Source organism: Hemitrygon akajei, chromosome 8 (genome assembly GCF_048418815.1).
Source record: "Hemitrygon akajei chromosome 8, sHemAka1.3, whole genome shotgun sequence".
Classification (NCBI taxonomy): domain Eukaryota; kingdom Metazoa; phylum Chordata; class Chondrichthyes; order Myliobatiformes; family Dasyatidae; genus Hemitrygon; species Hemitrygon akajei.
In genome coordinates, this window is record NC_133131.1 from 20,304,563 (window position 1) to 20,323,494 (window position 18,932).

At 39.6% G+C, this 18,932-nt stretch overlaps 1 protein-coding gene across 5 annotated transcripts in view; it reads left to right on the forward strand.

Moving 5' to 3' along the window:
* Positions 1-9,758, forward strand: part of ankrd13b (ankyrin repeat domain 13B) — a 483,016-nt gene extending 473,258 nt beyond the window's left edge. For all 5 annotated transcript variants that reach the window (XM_073053400.1, XM_073053398.1, XM_073053399.1 and 2 more), the window contains one exon: positions 3,920-9,758. In XM_073053400.1, coding sequence (XP_072909501.1) covers positions 3,920-3,994 — 75 coding nt within the window. In that variant the 3' untranslated portion in view covers positions 3,995-9,758. The remainder of the gene's footprint in view (positions 1-3,919) is intronic.
* The last annotated feature ends 9,174 nt before the right edge of the window (positions 9,759-18,932 follow it).

The window sequence follows — 18,932 nt, forward strand, 5'->3', positions numbered from 1 at the left end:
TTTTCAGTCCGATGTAAGTCTTCCCTACAATCGCCAAGATCCTTTTCCATAGTGAATACTGAAGCAAAGTACTCATTAGTACCTCTGCTATCTCCTCCGGTTCCATACACACTTTCCACTGTCACACTTGATTGGTCCTATTCTCTCACGTCTTATCCTCTGGCTTTTCACATATTTGTAGAATGCCTTGGGGTTTTCCTTAATCCTGTCTGACAAGGCCTTCTCATGGCCCCTTCTGGCTCTCCTAATTTCATTCTTAAACTCCTTCCTGCTAGCCTTATAATTTTCCAGAACTCTATCATTACCTAGCTTTTTGAACCTTTCATAAGCTCTTCTTTTCTTCTTGACTAGATTTACAGCAGTCTTTGTACACCATGGTTCTTGTACCCTACCATCCTTTTCCTGTCTCATTGGAATGTACCTATTCAGAACTCCAAACAAATATCCCCTGAACATTTGCCATATTTCTTCTGTACATTTCCCTGAGAATATCTGTTCCCAATTTATGCTTCCAAGTTACTGCCTGATAGCCTCATATTCCCCCTTACTCCAATTAAGCGCTTTCCTAATTTGTCTGTTCCTAACTCTCTCCAGTGCTATGGCAAAGGAGATAGGGTGCAGAGGAGATTTACCAGGATGTTGCCTGGTTTGGAGAACAAGTCATATGAAGCTAGGTTAGCAGAGCTGGGACTTTTCTCTTTGGAGCATAGAAAAATGAGAGGGGACTTGATAGAGGTCTACAAGATTATGAGAGGCATAGATAGGGTGGGTAGTCAGTACCTGTTTCCCAGGGCACCAATAGCAAACACCAGAGGACATATGTACAAAATTAAGGGAGGGAAGTTTTGGGGAGACATCAGGGGTAAGTTTTTTACACAGAGGGTTGTGAGGGCCTGGAATGACTTGCCAGGGATGGAGGTGGAGGCTAAAACATTAGGGGTATTTAAGAGCCTCTTGGACAGGCACATGGATGAAAGAAAAATAGAGGGTTATGGGTAGTGTGGGTTTAGTACTTTTTTAAAGGATTATATGGGCCAGCACAACATGGAGGGCTGAAGGGCCTGTACTGTGCTGTAGTGTTCAATGGTTCTATGGTTCTAATTGTGACCACTATCTCCAAAGTGCTCTCCCACTGAGAGATCTGACTCCTAACCAGGTTCATTTCCCAATACCAGAACAAGTACAGCCTCTCCTCTTGTAGGCTTATCTACATACTGTGTCAAGAAACCTTCCTGAACACACCTAACAAACTCCACCCCATCTAAACTCCTTGCTCTAGGGAGATGCCAATCAATATTTGAGAAATTAGAATCTCCCACCATGACAACCCTGTTATATTACACCTTTCCAGAATCTGTCTCCCTATCTGCTCCTCGATGTCCCTGTTACTATTGGGTAGTCTATAAAATTACCCAGTAGAGTTATTGACCCCTTCCTGTTACTAACTTCTACCCACAGAGACTCCGTAGACAACCCTTCCATGACTTCCTCCTTTTCTGCAGCCGTGACAGTATCTCTGATCAACAGTGCCATGCCGCCGCCTCTTTTGCCTCCCTCCCTGTCCTTTCTGAAACATCTAAAGCCGGGCACTCGAAGTAACCATTCCTGCTCCTGAGCCATCCAAGTCACTGTAATGGCAACATCATAGCTCCAAGTACTGATCAACACGTTAAGCTAATCTGCTTTGTTCATAATACTCTTTGTATTAAATTAGACACATCTCAAACCATCGGTCTGAGCGCGTCCCTTCCCTATCACCTGCCTATCCTCCCTCTTGCACTGTCTCCAAGCTTTCTCTATTTGTGAGCCAACCGTCTCTTCCTCTGTTTCTTCAGCTCTAGTTTAAACTCTCCCCAATAGCCTTAGCAAACCTCCCCGCCAGGATATTGGTCCTCCTGTGATTCAAGTGCAATCTGTCCTTTTTGTACAGGTTACACTTGCCTCAAAAAAGGTCCCAGTGATCCAGAAATCTGAATCCCTGCTCCAATCCCTCAGTCATGCATTTATCCTCCACCTCATTCTGTTCTTTGAGGAATTAACAAGCAGGATAGACAAAGGAGAGGCAGTGAATATTGTGTATTAGATTTTCAGAAGGCCTTTGACAAGGTGCCATACGTGAGGCTGCTTAGCAAGATAAGAGCCCATGGTGTTACAGGAAAGATATTAGCATGGATAGAGCACTGGCAAATTGGCAAGAGGCTTAGAGTGTAAATAAAGGGAGCCTTTTCTGATTGGCTGCTGGTGACTAGTGGTGTTCCACGGGTTTGTGTTAGGACTGATTCTTTTTACTTTGTGTGTCAGTCATTTGGACAATGGAATTGATGGCCTTGTGGCCATGTTTGCAAACAATATGATCATAGATAGAGGGGCAGATAGTGTTGAGGAAGAGGGAGGCTACAGAAGGACTTTAACAGATTAGGAGAATGGGCAAAGATGTGGCAGGTGGAACACTGTATTGGGAACTGTATGATCGTGCACTTTGGTAGAAGGAATAAAAGCATGGACTATTTTCTAAACAGGGAGAAAATTCAAAAATATGAGGCACAAAAGGACTTGGGAGTCCTCATGCAGCATTCCCGAAAGGATAACTTGCAGGTTGATTTATTGATGAAAAAAGCAAATGCAATGTTAGCATTCATTTCAAGAGAACTAGAATATACAAGTAAGGATGTAATGTTGAGGTTGCATAAGGCACTGTTGAGGCCTCTCTTGGAGTATTGTTAGCAGTTTTGAGCCCCATATCTAAGAAAAAATGTGCTGGCATTGGAGAAGGTTTGAATGAAGTTCACAAAAATGATTGTGGGAAAGAAAGACTTACCATATGAGGAGCATTTGATGGTTCTGGGCCTGTACTTGCTGGAATTTAGAAGAATGAGGAGGGCTCTCATTGAACCCTATTGAATGTTGAAAGGCCTCAATAGAGTGGATGTGGAGAGGATCTTTCCTATAATTGGGAAATCTAGGACTAGAGGGATGTCAACTTAGAACAGAGATAATAAGGAGGAATTTCTTTAGCCAGAGAGTGATGAATTTGTGGAATTTGTTGCTTCAGGTGGCTTTGGAGGCTAGGTGTTTAATTTGGAGGTTGATAGATTCTTAATAGGTCAGGACATAAAAGGGTACAGGGTGAAGGCCAGAGAATGGAGTTCAGTGGGAAATGGATCAGTCACGATCAAATGGTGGAGCAGACTCATTGGACCAAAAGGCCTAATTCTGCTCTTATGTCTTGTGGTCTTATGGTTATCTTTCTGGATACCCAACTTTCAGTGGTTTGCAACACTTTTAATATACTTTACACATTTTACAAACTGTTTAGTTTTTAGATAACTGAAAAGTACTTAGAAGAATGAGGAGGGCTCTCATTGAACCCTATTGAATGTTGAAAGGCCTCAATAGAGTGGATGTGGAGAGGATCTTTCCTATAATTGGACATACTTGAAAAGTACTTGATTTCTATTGTGGCATTTCTGAGAGTTTTGAAGAGAAATCGCAAATAGGTTTTCAGTTATCTGCCCTAAAAGTGTAATGGACTTTGAGATTCCAAGTGCAGTGAATAAAACCCATAGGAACCTCTTCCTGGATTATAGATTTTAACGGTAATTGTGCAAGAAGAGAGTGCGGATGAGAGTTAATCATTACTGCTTAAACCTTAGTTTCAAGTATAGCGTAGTACTACTGAAACACTGAGGGGTAAAATTCACATGAAGAAATAGTTACATTTGTGTTTTGTTAGATTTTCTTTCTGAATTTCAGTTGTGCATGGTGGCACTCTGCAAAGGGTTAATAGATTTGTTAAATTTCAAGTGAGAAAATCTTCTTCGATATGTAAATGTCTACCTTTTTTCTCATGCACTGTAGGATGTTCCAAAAGAAAGCTCCCAGGCAGTTATGTTTCTAACTCTGTACATTGATCTTTCAGAACCCCACAACACAACCATATGAGTCAGCCCAGCCTCCAGCACATACCCAGCAATCAACTCTACCCCAACTATGATGAGCAGTTGCGACTCGCCATGGAACTCTCCACAAAAGAGCAAGAGGAGGTCGAGAAACGAAAGCAGCAGGAGGAGGAAGAATTGGAACGCATTATTCAACTCTCACTCACTGAGAAATAGTACCACCACTATTCCTTACTCTTTCTTTCACAACAGTTTTTTTAAATATTAAAAGAAGTCAAAGTTAAAAGACAATATGTAAGGTCACAAGTCCATGCATTACTATTGGGCACAAAGGAGTGCCAAGTGAAAATCAGAGTTCACGGCTGATTTACAGTTTTACAACTAATGGTTGAAAATGCAACTTTAAGATATGCCTGAACACCCCACACTTTATTCTACTGTCTTTTGACTCAAGAATAATCGCTGACTGACAGATGCTTACAGCTAAATTTTCTATCATCGGAAAATGATCAGTAGATCCTCATCCATCTAAATTGAGATTCCTACAGGGAATTGGCATACTGTTTGGAAATTGTTTTTGTACCCATATGGTGCACATTTTAACTGTGCTCATAAAGAAAGCTTAAAGATCTTCTTGATTCACTTGGCAGCTAGCAATGATCACTAGCAAAATAGGTAGTTGAAGATCATCTTGCAGAAAATACAGAATATTATAGCACAATTTCTTGCAAGGACACTTGGAAATGGGAAGCGCCATCACAACAGTGCAGTAGAAGATGGTGCATCTGTGTTTGTCATCATAAGTGTAGAACCACTGCACTGTGTACCTTGCCGAGAATCCAATTTCAATCAATTGTTGATTCCAACGTGGACCAAACTATAATTAACATAAAATATAGATCAGAGTAGCACAAAACCAAAACTAGACTTAAGTTAGGTTGAAATGGAAAATTCAGCTTAATGTCAAATTATGTTGGCCATACTTTGATTCTGTAAGCAATGGTTAGGATTTCCATTGATGCCAACTTTTCCTTAAGCTTCTCTTTCTTTCAATAATTAATGCAATGAGACTAATTTACTAAGTCTGGAGAGTTTAGTGAATTAATACCTATGGAAATAAATATTTAAAAAATCTTAGCTTAAATTTTTAGAATAACTTGAATTAGTTCCATTGAATTAAAAATACTTCCAATCTACAATTTTAGATTCTGAATCAGAAAATCAGGTTTTTCCTGAAATGTAATTTTTAGTTCTATTGTACAAATGTGACAGATGTTTACATAGTCTTTACTTACCTCGATAGTTGATAATAGCTTACTTAGTTTTTGGATCATATAGTCCTTATGGATTTCATGGTGGCAATGTTAGAGTCCATTAATAAACTGCAGAAATGCACATTATCTGGATTCATGGAAAAATTGAACTGTTTTTGTTGATCATCTGATCTAATGCTATTAACATTGACTTCAATTTCAGAAACAAAACATAGCAGTTGAGCATACAACAGTTTTCATTAGTGGGAGGTTAATCTTCAGTTCACAGGGCCACCAGTTCTCAGATCCAACTTGGCATGAGCACATTCACATTCAGAGTACATTGTTGAAAATCCAACAGCTGTAAGAAGCTATTGGTTTTGAAGTGGACTAAATCTTAATGATAGGACTTTGAACTCGCTGTTTGGTGTCAAAACAAAGATCAGTGGAGCACAAAAATAAACTAGATTTCAGTCAGATCTGATTGGAAAATGCAGCCTAATGTTATTTCATGATGGCCATGCCTTGATTATGTGATGGTTTCCAAGTCTTCCTTTCAGCATCCTTTCTTTGAATGGTTAATTCAGCGGGAGTAATTAGTATGTGTTGCAATAAAGAGCCTTGTGAAAGATATTGGCACTTCTTGTTGGAGTGACCATATGACTAAACCCAGTAGAAAATGTATTTGAAAATTGTGGATCTTAATGAAATTTCTGTGATAGGTGTACAGCCAGGGAATAGAATGAAAGATGTACAAGAAAAGGAAGAAAGAAAGGACAGAAAGGTACCTAGTTTTTGAATCATAAAGAACTACAGCACAGGAACAGACCCTTCAGCCCATCTAAGTCTGTGCAACAATTAGTCTGTCTAGTCCCATCAATCCTAACCTGCACCATAATCCACCTTATCCATCGATGCACTTATCTAAACTTCTGTTAAAAGATGTAATCATTGTGAATCATTCCAAATAGCATCTATGAATGGTTTCCCTTCCTCCACCATTAATGCTACCCTCACCTGCGTCACCTCCATTTCCCCTTCATTTGTGCTCACCCCATCTTCTTGTCACCTCAAGAGGGATAAAATTATTCTTGTTCTAAGCTACCACCTCATGAGTCTCCGCTTCCAACACATCATTCTCATCAATTTCCACCATCTCTCAAGGGATCCTAGCACCAAACACACGTTTACCTCCCCCCAACTCTCCGTTTTCCACAGGGATCAGTCCCTCCATGATTCCCTTGCCCATTCATCCCTCCCTCTTATCTCTGCTAATGGACCCCCTCCCTGATCTCCATTCACCTCCTCCATCTCCATTCAGGGCCCCAGACACTCCATCCTGGTGAGGCAACACTTCACCCATGAATCTGTTGGGGTTGTCTATTGTACCTGGTGCTCCCGATGTGGCCTGCCCTATATCGATGAGACCCGTTGTAAATTTGGAGACCGCTTTTTGAGCACCACCACTCCATCCATCAAAAATGGAATTTCCCAGTGGCCAACTATTTAAACTCCTATTCCCATTCCCATTGAAACATGTTGGTCAATTGCCTCCTCTTGAGCCATGAAGAGGCCACTCTCATGGTGATGGAGCAACACCTCATATTCCATCTGAGTAGCCTCCAACCTGATGGCATGAACACCAATTTCTCCTTCTGGTATTTCATTTTTCCTCCCCTTTCCCTCTTCTTCTTTTCCCCACACTGGCCTCTTACCTTTTCTCACCTAACTATCCCCTGGTGCTCCTCCTTCTCTTTCTCCTATGGTCCACTCTCATCTGCCATCAGAATCCTTCATCTCCAGCCCTTTCCCCTTCTCACCTAGCTTTTATGTGCATTGCTTTGAATTTCCAGCATCTGCAAATTTTTTTGTGTGTTTATCTTTGAATATCAGTCTGATCAATAGAATTATATTTATAGGGCTGAAACACGTTCCTCATCTTACATCGATGGAAAAATCCATTGAACCATAAACTGGAAGGATAGTTCTGGCTTGTATTGTCATTGTGCAATCATTTTCAGAAGTATATTCATTGCAGTGTTATTCATCAGAATAATAAGTCTATCTGCAGTTGCAATGAAGGATGTGCTACGTATTAGCAATTGGTATTATAGGCATCATAAAATGTTTAATCCATTAGATAATGATAAAAATTCTCTATGGAAAAATAGATTAGTGTTGATACAATATGACTGCAAGATTCAGAGTTTAGCCAAATAGTGGTCCATTCATGGTAATATTGAGTGATTGTTACCTCCCAAGAATAAACAGTTAATCATTTATCAGTAAGTTTTACTGATTTAATCTTCCAAAGATTTCATTAATTTTATCAAGGGCACTGAATATGTTGTCCATCAGCATCTTTGTAATTTATGCAGTGGAAAAAAATGGCCCAGCTGTAAGAGCTGCTTAATGGTAGAGATTATAATGCTGTTATCTCATCAGGGGGCAGTTAATTGTTGTAGGAGTAGAAAGGTTTCTTTGGCCATTGAAGTCAATGGAAGTGAAGAAACACAAGGGGAATGCAGCAGGCAACTGATGCTATGGCAACGACCAAGCACCAGCAACTGAAGTTGAATATATAGCAAGTGAACATTTATCCCATGAACACCAGAGATGGAGTGTGCACGGAGACAGCAGGTGGGTGGGGAGGGGAATGAAGAACATTCCAGTTAGCAGTAACGATGGAAGAAATTTCTCTGCTTGTTAATCTTAAGCAGCTAGAACACCCACCCATTCCTCACTCCTCCTCACATTTAGTTCCATTGCAGTGAAGGAATTATAATGCATCCCATCCCCCTTAACAGATGAATTTCTACCCTAATATTTTTACACTTAAGGCAGATCCTTGAAACACAGGATATGAAGGAATTTAGTAAGGACAATAGAGAAGTTATATACTCAGCGTGGTGATGTAAAGGAACAAACTGGTTGGAACTGATGATGAAATTTTCTAATTCTAAAGATTATGGCATTTTTAATTTTATAATATTTTGGGCTTAATCATTTCAGATGGTTAATTATTTTGCCCATAAAATTAGATCAATTTTAATGACAAACTTTCACCTTAAAATAAAAGACAGTAGAATAAAGGTGAATATTAATTAAGAGGTTATAGATGTTTTTGAGTTGTGTTAATTACATGTATGTGCTTCCACATTTAAAAAAAAGGGATTGTTCCCAAATTAGTACATGATCTCTATGTTTCACATGGACCTTTAAGACCAGCACCAGGAGCACAGTAAATTGGTTTATCAATCTCACCGGGATAAGATCAGTGAGTTGTGGGACCATTAGTTTTCCCTAATTCAATTTTTTTTAATATTAAAATAACCTCTTTAAGTGAAAGATTTAAATTCCACTAAGTACAGTTCCTGCATGACAATACCTCAGCAGAGGGCCCAAAAATAAACTCTACAATTCATACGCACTTCATGCTGCCACTGAGCCCTCTTGTAAATGTGCTTCGGGCTGATGTTTTACGTCACTATCTGCCATTTCCCAGTGAAGTTATTCATTTCAGCTCTGCCAAAGTGAAAGACAAAGTGTGATTGATATCTACATGGATGGATGATTTTCGGTAGAGTTTTGAACATTTGATTTGTACATATTGAAAGGTGATGCAAAGTTGAAATCAGTTTGTGCTATTTTACATCTGTGCTGCTGTAACGTTGAATATATTAATGGGGTATTTTGGTCTATGGTGAGTTGTAGGAAAGTTGGAGGGCCCTCTGATTTGGCATTTAGCTTCCTTAGTAATTTATTATTTTTGCCATCTGCGTAATTTTTTTGTGTGTCATGCTTGCAGATTCCTTTAAACATTACATGGGGATAATATTCTCATTAAAGGGACGAGGAAGATTTGTTCTGATTGCTGGCATCATAAATTAATTAATAATGTTTACCAGAACAATTATATGCCCCTCTGCCACCCAACCCAATGGGAACTGATGGGTAACAACTTATAAGAGAGTGTAACCCAGCAACATCCCTTCGTTTATACAACTGGAGACACATCATGTTCATGAGAGACTTTACCACAATTTTTTTCAGTCACTATTCTTTTCATTTTAAGTAAATAAACTCAAGCACGAACAAAGGAACTCTTTTTTTACACATAATTTTCTTGAAATCAAGCAAGAACATTGCTGTAGAGCAAAGCATTCCAAGTAAGAATGCTCCCAATCGAATATTGACTCAGACTTAAGGCAGGCATGAACTCAACTGTTGAAAGCACTCTGCATGTAGTTGTCAGATGAAAACGGATGGCAGCTTGGTTTGCAAGGCTTGTATAGAGTATTTTCATTACAACCCAGCTTTATTCAGGATTTCAAACTGCAACAAACATTGATCAAACTTAAACAATTCCAAATGAAGCCACATACAATTCCCAAGTTTTTTTTTGGACACAGGAACAGATTATATGAAAGCAACACTCCTGATGCCTATCATGTGTTTAAATCTTGAGCAATTCAGCCTGGACTGGTATGGTGTTCTTGCACATTGTGTCTTTTTCTCTTCTGCAACATGTATGATGGAGCCATTTCTCAGAGTAGTGTTGTTTAAGATTTGCCAATCTAACAGTAAAGGACTTCTGATTATCTCACTGAATATTCTGGAATACAATCTATAAAAATAAGTACATGCTAGAAAATTAATACTGTGGAAAAAGATTCTAAATTCTAGCCAGGTTAGTTCCAAGATAATTATTTGAAAACACAGAGTTGACTTGTTAAAGAACAGATGAAATACTTACAACTGCCAGCACCAACAGTATTCAATTCTAAGTGTGGTATTCTGATGAGATGATAATTCATAGCCACGGTGTGGAGAATTGAAGATTTTTGTCACTCATTTTCCTTCCTAGGTCATTTGGCTTAAGCACACCAAAAGCGGGAAAGTAAAGGAGCTACTTCCCTATTTCCAATATTCTTTGTTATGAATTATAATGTGCCCACTTCAAGTCTTATATTTCCCTTCAATGTGAAACTCCTGAATCCTCCACCAATTAACTCTTTGGGCCAGACCTCACTGACCAATGCCAGGGATCTGACAAAAACAACAAAATCCCATGGTGGAGCTCAGTCCCCCCCAGCAATAGTGCAGGGAAACCATCTCACACTGAGCTACACCTGGCAAAAGATACAGCACCCCACTGACTTCAATGCTAATGCTAAGGCTCCAAGTTAGGAGTCACTTTAAAAATATATTCTGCTTAAATTTAATATTTTAAATATTTAGGTGATTTTAGTTAACATTATTTTTTTAATCATTCAAAAAATTAATTTAAAAATATATTTTATTCAAAGTTTTAAAAGCTTTAAATGTATATTAATTGCAAAAAAGCATTCGAAAATTATTTTTTAAAAAACACTCGATGTTTACAACCAGGTGTCAAAGGCTTTAAGAAATGCTTGAGGACAGAGCCTCCTGAGTGTATTTCTCAAAGTCCTCATGCACCCAGACCACAGTACTGCTGCTCAGAATGGACTGGGCCAAAGATATTGAACACATTCTTGATCAATATTTTTGAAATATGGAAGCATCGTTGCCCTGATGTGTTTCCTCTGTTTCCAGCTTTTTCTTTCAGATTCCTACAAAAAAACAAATGCAATTACATTTTTCAAAGCTCTGGCTTACATGCTAAACAAAAACCCATTCTGCTCAGGCCAAGTTCCAAGTGGGAATCTGGCTCAAATGCCCCCACGCAGTGCAGCTGGTAGGGCAATTAATCTAGTTGTTTATTAACTGGTAATTTAACTTTTCTTCCCTATTTCCTCCCATTTTGGATCCTCCACCTGGAGAAGGTGCTTCTAACGAACTTATGAGGAATTCAAACATGTTGCCACATTTTTTCAGATCCAACTCTGTGTGTGTGTGTGTGTGTGTGTGTTTGTGTGTGTGCATGAAGATCAGTTCACAACAGTTAGATAAATTCTAAAAGGAAAGGATTAGCTGTAGTTTAAAACTTAGAGCAAGATAAAGATTACCTGAGCCACACAATTATTAATAATAGTTGAATCGTAGAATGCTAAGTAATACACTTATGTCTGAATCCACTGTTTTCCTACAATTTTTGAGGCATGACTTCATTTTATACATTGTACTTCCAAGTACTTTTTAACCTTTAAATGATACTTAAACAAAGTAACATAGAGTTGCTTAACTCTTTCATTGGAAAAACTTTTATAGCACAAATATAGGGGGCATGGAGCCAACTGTGCCTTGATCCCAGTGTTAGCTACCTGGCATTACATTCAGAGAAGGGCAGTTGGAATTAATACTTCCTGTTCTTCACAGTTTTACATAATGTTCCAAATATAAGATTTTCAAATTTTGAAGCTGACATTAAGAAAAAGTAAAAAAAAAGAATGCATATTTAGAAAAGAAAAAATATATCTCATTAGGCTCATAATAACCTCTAGATAATGAAACCTTGGTAGTTGACCCAACCCAGGACTGGTGACATCATAATCAACCAATAGGCTATTATCAAAGGTCACACTCTCCACATGTTCCCTCATCTGCTCAGATTTTAAAACATGAATCGAATTGTCTTATAGCACAATTGTCCAATTTTACATGTAAAATCCCTGCATCACACTGCCAATGAAATGTCACTTTGTGGTAAGGAGCAGATAGTTTGAAGGGGAGTTTCCTATTACAGACAGAAACCCCATGGCAGAGATTTATTAACTGGGGAAAACTTAAAGCAATTACCTGTTCAATTTATGGCACTCTAGCATTTCCATCTCAATTTAAAGCAACAATAATTCTTCCAGTCAGTTATGGCTTTGAGCAAAAATAAATTTTTCCCCTCAATTTTACTCATGATTACTTACTTCTCTAAAAAATATGAAGCAAACATACCCCTTACAACACATAGGCATTGAATAGCATGATTAGTCTTGGCAGAATTTGTTCATTATCTCTAATTTCATTTTTGGCATTGATTTTGATCATTAAGATTTGACATTTTTCCATTTGAGATGTAGGGACAGACAACTTATCAATGACTGAATATAATTGATTTATTAAAAGATGATAAAAATTATGTATACATTTATAATATAAATCTTTAAATAATTGTGTTAATTTTTTACATAATATAGAAACTTAAAAATACATATTCTTAGGCTGCCTGCTCCATTTTAAACCTTTAGCTCTTGGTCCATTTATTAATGAATTCTAACTATTGACAATGGAAATAATTGTGTGTGTGTGTGTGTGTGTGTGTGTGTGTGTGTGTGTGTGTGTGTGTGTGTGTGTGTGTGTGTGTGTGTGTGTGTGTGTGTGTGTGTGTGTGTGTGTGTGTGTGTGTGTGTGTGTGTGTGTGTGTGAATGTGAACACAAACATTTAGAGGTGTAAATTATTATCCTCCAAGCCTAACCATGGGTAAAATACTAATCTGACTTTATATTTGACTATATGATTCATCTCCAGATCATTTCTTCAGAAAAAAATAGTATTTTTCTTTCAAGCAAATACGGTTCTGTGGTCCTGATTAATAAATACATAGCAACTATTTAGCAATCAAATACCCTATACCTGTTATTGTAATAACTATTTCAGTCCACAGAATTATCCATTGCCTGTAAAATTTATGGCACATTTCTCCAAGTCTTTTGAGAAATTTATTGTGATCCAAGGTTCTGCCCCAGTCAGAGTAAGTCAAAATCTTGACGAGGTTATTTATTGACATAAAGTGTGGATAATGACAACTGTTTATGCCAATGTATTATCTCAATTGAGTGAAGAAACAGGGATGACATGAGGGAAAACCTTGTATTGAAGCAAGTAATAGTGATCTGCTTGAAAGACAATTGGGAGCAGACTCCACTGTTGCTGTGAAAGAGTTAGTATATTCAACAGTCTAGAATAGATCATTCTTTGACATGAGTTTAATGGATCAAATAAACTCCCTTTATGTTATAATAATTCTATGTTAAAATCTGGCTTCATCCATTGAACTCCGTATGTACTCAACTGCTCCAACAAATGGCTAAACTCTTCACATTGGATAGTGAGACATGCCCAATCCTAGCTTCCTCAGCTTCTTATAAAGAAACAGACTTGTAAGAAAGATTCTCTCTGGAGGCATGAACTAAGGATCAGTCAAAAGGGCCTTTTATCCTATGATCCACCTATCAACACCCTGTGTATAAAATACAGGTGGACTTCATTTCTTTGTGTTATTTCACCAATGATAATAGATAAGCCCCTCATTCTATGCAGGTTTTAGCTCTCAGATTTTGAGGGATTTCTAAATCTGTACAATGAGAAAGAGGTGAAGCCGTTCACCCCAACTCATTCTTTGGTCGCTGGTTGTTCTGGACTGCAGGAATAATGCCATTGATTGGACTTGCATCTTCAAACAGCATCCTATTAGTATGATTGTGCCAGAGAGATTTGTTGTTAGATTCATGAAATATCACAGCCTATAACTTCAGCTTTCCTGCCTCTATATGATCTCAACAGCAGGGAACATTTTGTCATGTTGTACTTTCCATGACTGCTCCTAAATGGGCTGACATAAGCCGTACTTTACGGAGATTGTTAGGCTCACAGTGAAATGGTTCCCTTTTCTTGCAGAATTGGCCAGTGAATGGCCAATTCTGACATTCAACAACTCTGCATGTGAGTCTTGCCCTCTACCTCCACAGCCGCTGGGACTTCCAGTTGGCCAGTTATTATTAGCAGTGTAGTCATAAGTAGTCCATGTTATACCAGTGATGACCAATAGCTCAAGTATCCCGTAACATGTAGAACAGATAAATGCTGACAATTAATTCTAAACCAATACAGCTGGCTCAAGTGTTGTCCCAGTTTTGAGCCAAATTATTTCATGATAAACCAAGATAATCTGCAGGACCACAGAGACTAGTGAAAGCATTTGAGAGAGACTGATGTCCAACTAAAATCATACACAAGTTCAAGAAGCTAACAAAGAGTATAGGGGTGTAGTGCTTGGTAGGGGCTGCACTTCATGCAGTGCATTGAAGAGTTAGAAGGACATGAATCAGCAAACTCCAGCAAACTGCTAACAGCTTGGCAAGTAGGCCGCACATCACCATGGCAACAGTCATGGTCTCATTTCTTCACTGGAAGTGTTTGCAGTTACAACCTGTTTACTAGAAGAATGTTATTTTATTTGGCCTGGTAGATGTGGGGGAAAAAATAACCAGGTCATAAAACTGTGCATTCATTGTTTGCAAAATTTCTGTAATATCTTTCATGAATTATCACACTTCCACATGTAAGTTTTCAAACTGAGATGTTTACATGATATGTTGAGTTGAATTATTATTTGAAAACCAATGTTTCTGGCTGATGGGAGGCCAATTAGCTAAGATTTTAGTGTAATCTTTATGGTGCTGTTGAATAAAATTTGAAATACAATTTTATATTTGTGTAAAGTATTTTCCCCTCCAGACGTTTAATGTATAGTTAGTACATGTGCATTTCTCTCTCTCTCTCTCTCTCTCTCTCACACACACACACAAACCCGCATGGATACACATACATAATTAGCTGTTATATAAGCAGGATTCAATTATTAGCCGTTTTCCACACATCCACATATTTCAGATACAGATGAGGTAATGGTTGCAGTCTTGCAGCAATAATCTCATCTGAATCTACTGCAAGAAGTTAAATTGCAAGGCATACTGCAACTTGTATTGGATCCCAAAGAGCTGGACTATCAGATTGCTGACAGAATTTGGAACAGGGGTTCCCAGCCTTTTTTATGCCATGGACCCATACCATCATCTGAGGGGTCCATGAACCCCATGTTGTAAACCCCTGTTTTAAAGACACAGATGATAAATTATGACAACACACACAAAACACTGGTGGAACACAGCAGGCCAGGCAGCATCTATAGGAAGAAGTACAGTCGACGTTTTAGGCTGAGACCCTTCATCAGGACTAACTGAAAGAAAAGATAGTAAGAGATTTGAAAGTGGGAGGGGGAGGGGGAAATCCAAAATGATAGGAGAAGACAGGAGGGGGAGGGGTGAAGCTGAGAGCTAGAAAGGTGATTGGCAAAAGGGATACAGAGCTGGAGAAGGGAAAGGATCATGGAACAGGAGGCCTAGGGAGAAAGAACGGGGGAGGGGAGCAAATTATGAGACTACACATGGTGAAATCTGAGCAAAAAGTATGGTGCTGGAGGAAGTCAGCAGTTTAAACACCAACTGAGAAGGGAGATAAACAGGTGATGTTTCATTCGAAACCATTCGCCTGCACTGGTTGCATTTTTTTTCTGTTCATTTTTGCAGCTGAAAGAACTCCACTAACAGCATCTCTGGAAAAGCCACAATGCATGGTCAGAACTTGCTTTGTTTCCACTTTGCCCTCTCAGCTCCGAGAGCCAGACGCGTAGAAGGAAGACAACCTCTCTCAGCCCAGTGCAGATATTCAGTGCTCCTCGATACACACTTGGAAAGGAAAGACAGCAATGTTTCAAGGGCAGACGTTGGGAACACCTTTGAATTATTGGATTTATATTTAAAGGCCTGATGAAAGTAATTCAACTGTGCTGGAGGTGATGGAAGGGTTCTATTTGCTCCCTTACCCCATTATTTCCACCCGTGCACAAACTCCACACTCTCCCGCACTCAACAAATAATTGGCTGTATTTTACACTCCCCAGATCTCCAGAATGTCCACTATGGATAGCCTGGTCCCTTGTAGCAAAGAAGGAATAGATAGAATTATAGAGTGAAAAAGTAATACAGACAGAACAGGACCTTTGGCCCAACTCTTCTATGTCAATGAAGATGTTTATTTAAGCTAGTCTCACTTGCTCCTGTTTGGTGCACATCCCCCTAAACCTTTCCTATTTCCACACCTGTCCAATTATCTTTTAAATATTGTTATTCAAGGTTCAACATCAAAGTAAATTTATTATCAAAGTACATATATGTCACCATGTACAAACCTGAGATTCATTTTCTTATAGGCATTCATAGTAGATACAAGAAACACAATAGAACCAATTAAAGACTGCACCCACAGGACAAACAACTAAAGTGCAAAAGACAACAAACTGTGCAAATAAAAAAATCATTATAAATTAGTGAGCAATAAATATCAATAACATGAGATGAAAACTCTTTGAAAGTGAGTCCACAGGTTATGGGAGCAATTCAGTGCTGGAGCGAGTAAAGTTGAGTGAGGTTATCCCCTCTGGTTCAGAAACCTGATGGTTGAGGGGTAATAACTGTTCCTGGACCTGATGGTGTGGTCCTGTACTGGAGGTTCCTGTACTTCTGAATGGCAGCAGTGAGAAGAGAGCATTACCAGTACGGTGGGGGTCACTGATGATGGATGCTGCTTTCCTGCATCAACGCTTTGTCTAGATGTGCTCTTTGGTGGGGAGATCTTTATCTGTGATGGACTCGGCTGTATCCATTATGTTTTGCAGGCATTTCTGTTCAAAGGCTTTGATGTTTCCATACTAGGTGGTGATGCAAGCAGTCAGTATATTCTCCACCACACATTTATAGAAGTTCATCAAAGTTTTGGATGACGTGCCGAATCTTCACAAACTTCTAAGGAAGTAGAAGCGCTACCATGCTCTCTTCATAATGGCACTTATGTGCTGGACCCAGGAAATGAAATGATAACACCAAGGAATTTAAAGTTGCTGGCTCTCTCCACCTCTGATCCCTCTATGAGGACTGGCTCATGAACCTCTGGTTTCTTCCTCCTAAAGCTCCTTTGTCTTACTAGAGTGAATGAGAGGTTGTTGTTGTTGTGGCACAACTCAGCCAGATCTTCAATCTCCCTCCTACATGCTGCTTCATCACCACCTTTGATTTGGCCAATGAGGGTGTCATCAGTAAATTTAAAAACGGTATTGGAGCTGTGCTTAGCCTCACAGTCATACGTGTAAAGTGAGTAGGGCAAGGGGGCTAAGCAGACAGCCTGGTGGTGCACCAGTGCTGATGGAGTTGGTGGTGGAGATGCTGTTGTCATTCCAAACTGACTGGGGACTGCATGTGAGGAAATCAAGGATTCAGATGCACAAGGAGGTATTGAGGCCAAGATCCAGGAGTTTATTGATTAGTGTTCAGGGGATGATGGTATTGAATACTGAGCTATAGTTGATAAAGAGCATCCTGCTGTGTGCACCTTTGCTGTCCAGATTTTCCAGGGTTGAGTGAAGTGCCAATGAGATGGCATCTGCTATGAACCTGCTGCCCTAGTAGGCAAACTGGAGCAGATCTAGGTCACTTCCGAGGCAGGAGTTCATAAGTTCGTAAGAGCTGTATAAAATACTTGGATCTGCTCCAGTTTAGATGGCTTTGGCATGGACAAGATGGTCCAAAGAACCTGGTTCTGTGCTGTACTTTTCCATGACTTATTGACTCGAACAATGTGGGAGTAGTGGTGGGGGAGGGATTACAAGCTGGCAGGTGATAGGTAAGACTAGGTGAGGGGCAAGGTAGGTGGGGAGGGGAAGAATCTGCGAGATGATATGTGGAAGAGATAAAGGGTCAAAGAAGAAAGAATATAATAGGGGAGGACGACGAACCATGGAAGAAAAGGAGAAGGAAAACAAAAAAGAGGTAAACAGAGAGCAAGATGAATTTATGTGAAATTTCTTGTTTTTAAGGTTAGTATCTTGTGATATTTCTTTTTCAATTTGACCATACTATTGCACACTTGGAGTCAAGATTCTGGAAGTGAAGTTGATTGGATGTCCTACGCTTAAAAATAATACACGTGAGGTGACTGCAGCAACTCCAAACTGAGATGTAAATCTCAAAGGCTTCTCTGACTCAGAGTGTGCCGACAAAATGCTGTTTAAAATTCAGAGCTTGTACTGCTGAAGTGCATCATCTTACCGTTGTGGAGACAGAGTCTCTGTGTCGCCTGCACATAACAAGTCACATAGTGGCTGAAAGAGATCGGTGAGGAGATGTCCCAAAATAATTCAGCTGACCCATGCATGACCCGACCTCTGCCATGTTGGTTGTTAACAACAGCATCCACTTTCCTGTGAGCTGGAACAACAATCTGGTGGTGGAATTCAGCAGGTCGAGCTGCATCTGTGGGAGGAAAGGAATTGTTGACACTTGCGGTCAAAACCTTGCAGCATTCCTAAGCCTCTCCTCATGTGCGCCATACACCCAGGGTCCAATCACACCGATTTCCCTGTCGGGACCACCTGGAGATAAGTTCTGTCTTGAGGGCATACTATGCTAGCGCCAGAACGTGTAGTGACACTTGTGGGCATATCGGTTGTTAACACAAATAACCATATAACCATATAACGATTACAGCACAGAAACAGGCCAACTCGGCCCTTCTAGTCCATGCCGAATGCTTACTCTCACCTAGTCCCACTGGCCCGCACTCAGCCCATAACCCTCCATTCCTTTCCTGTCCATATACCTATCCAATTTTACTTTAAATGACAATATCGAACCTGCCTCTACCACTTCTACTGGAAGCTCGTTCCACACAGCTACCACTCTCTGAGTAAAGAAATTCCCGCTCGTGTTACCCTTAAACTTTTGCCCCCTAACTCTCAACTCATGTCCTCTTGTTTGTATCTCCCCTACTCTCAATGGAAAAAGCCTATCCACGTCAACTCTATCTATCCCCCTCATAATTTTAAATACCTCTATCAAGTCCCCCCTCAACCTTCTATGCTCCAGAGAATAAAGACCTAACTTGTTTGACCTTTCCCTATAACTTAGGTGCTGACATTGGATAACATTGGAATATCTCACCATCTTTGCCTGAAGATGTAATTCAGATTCA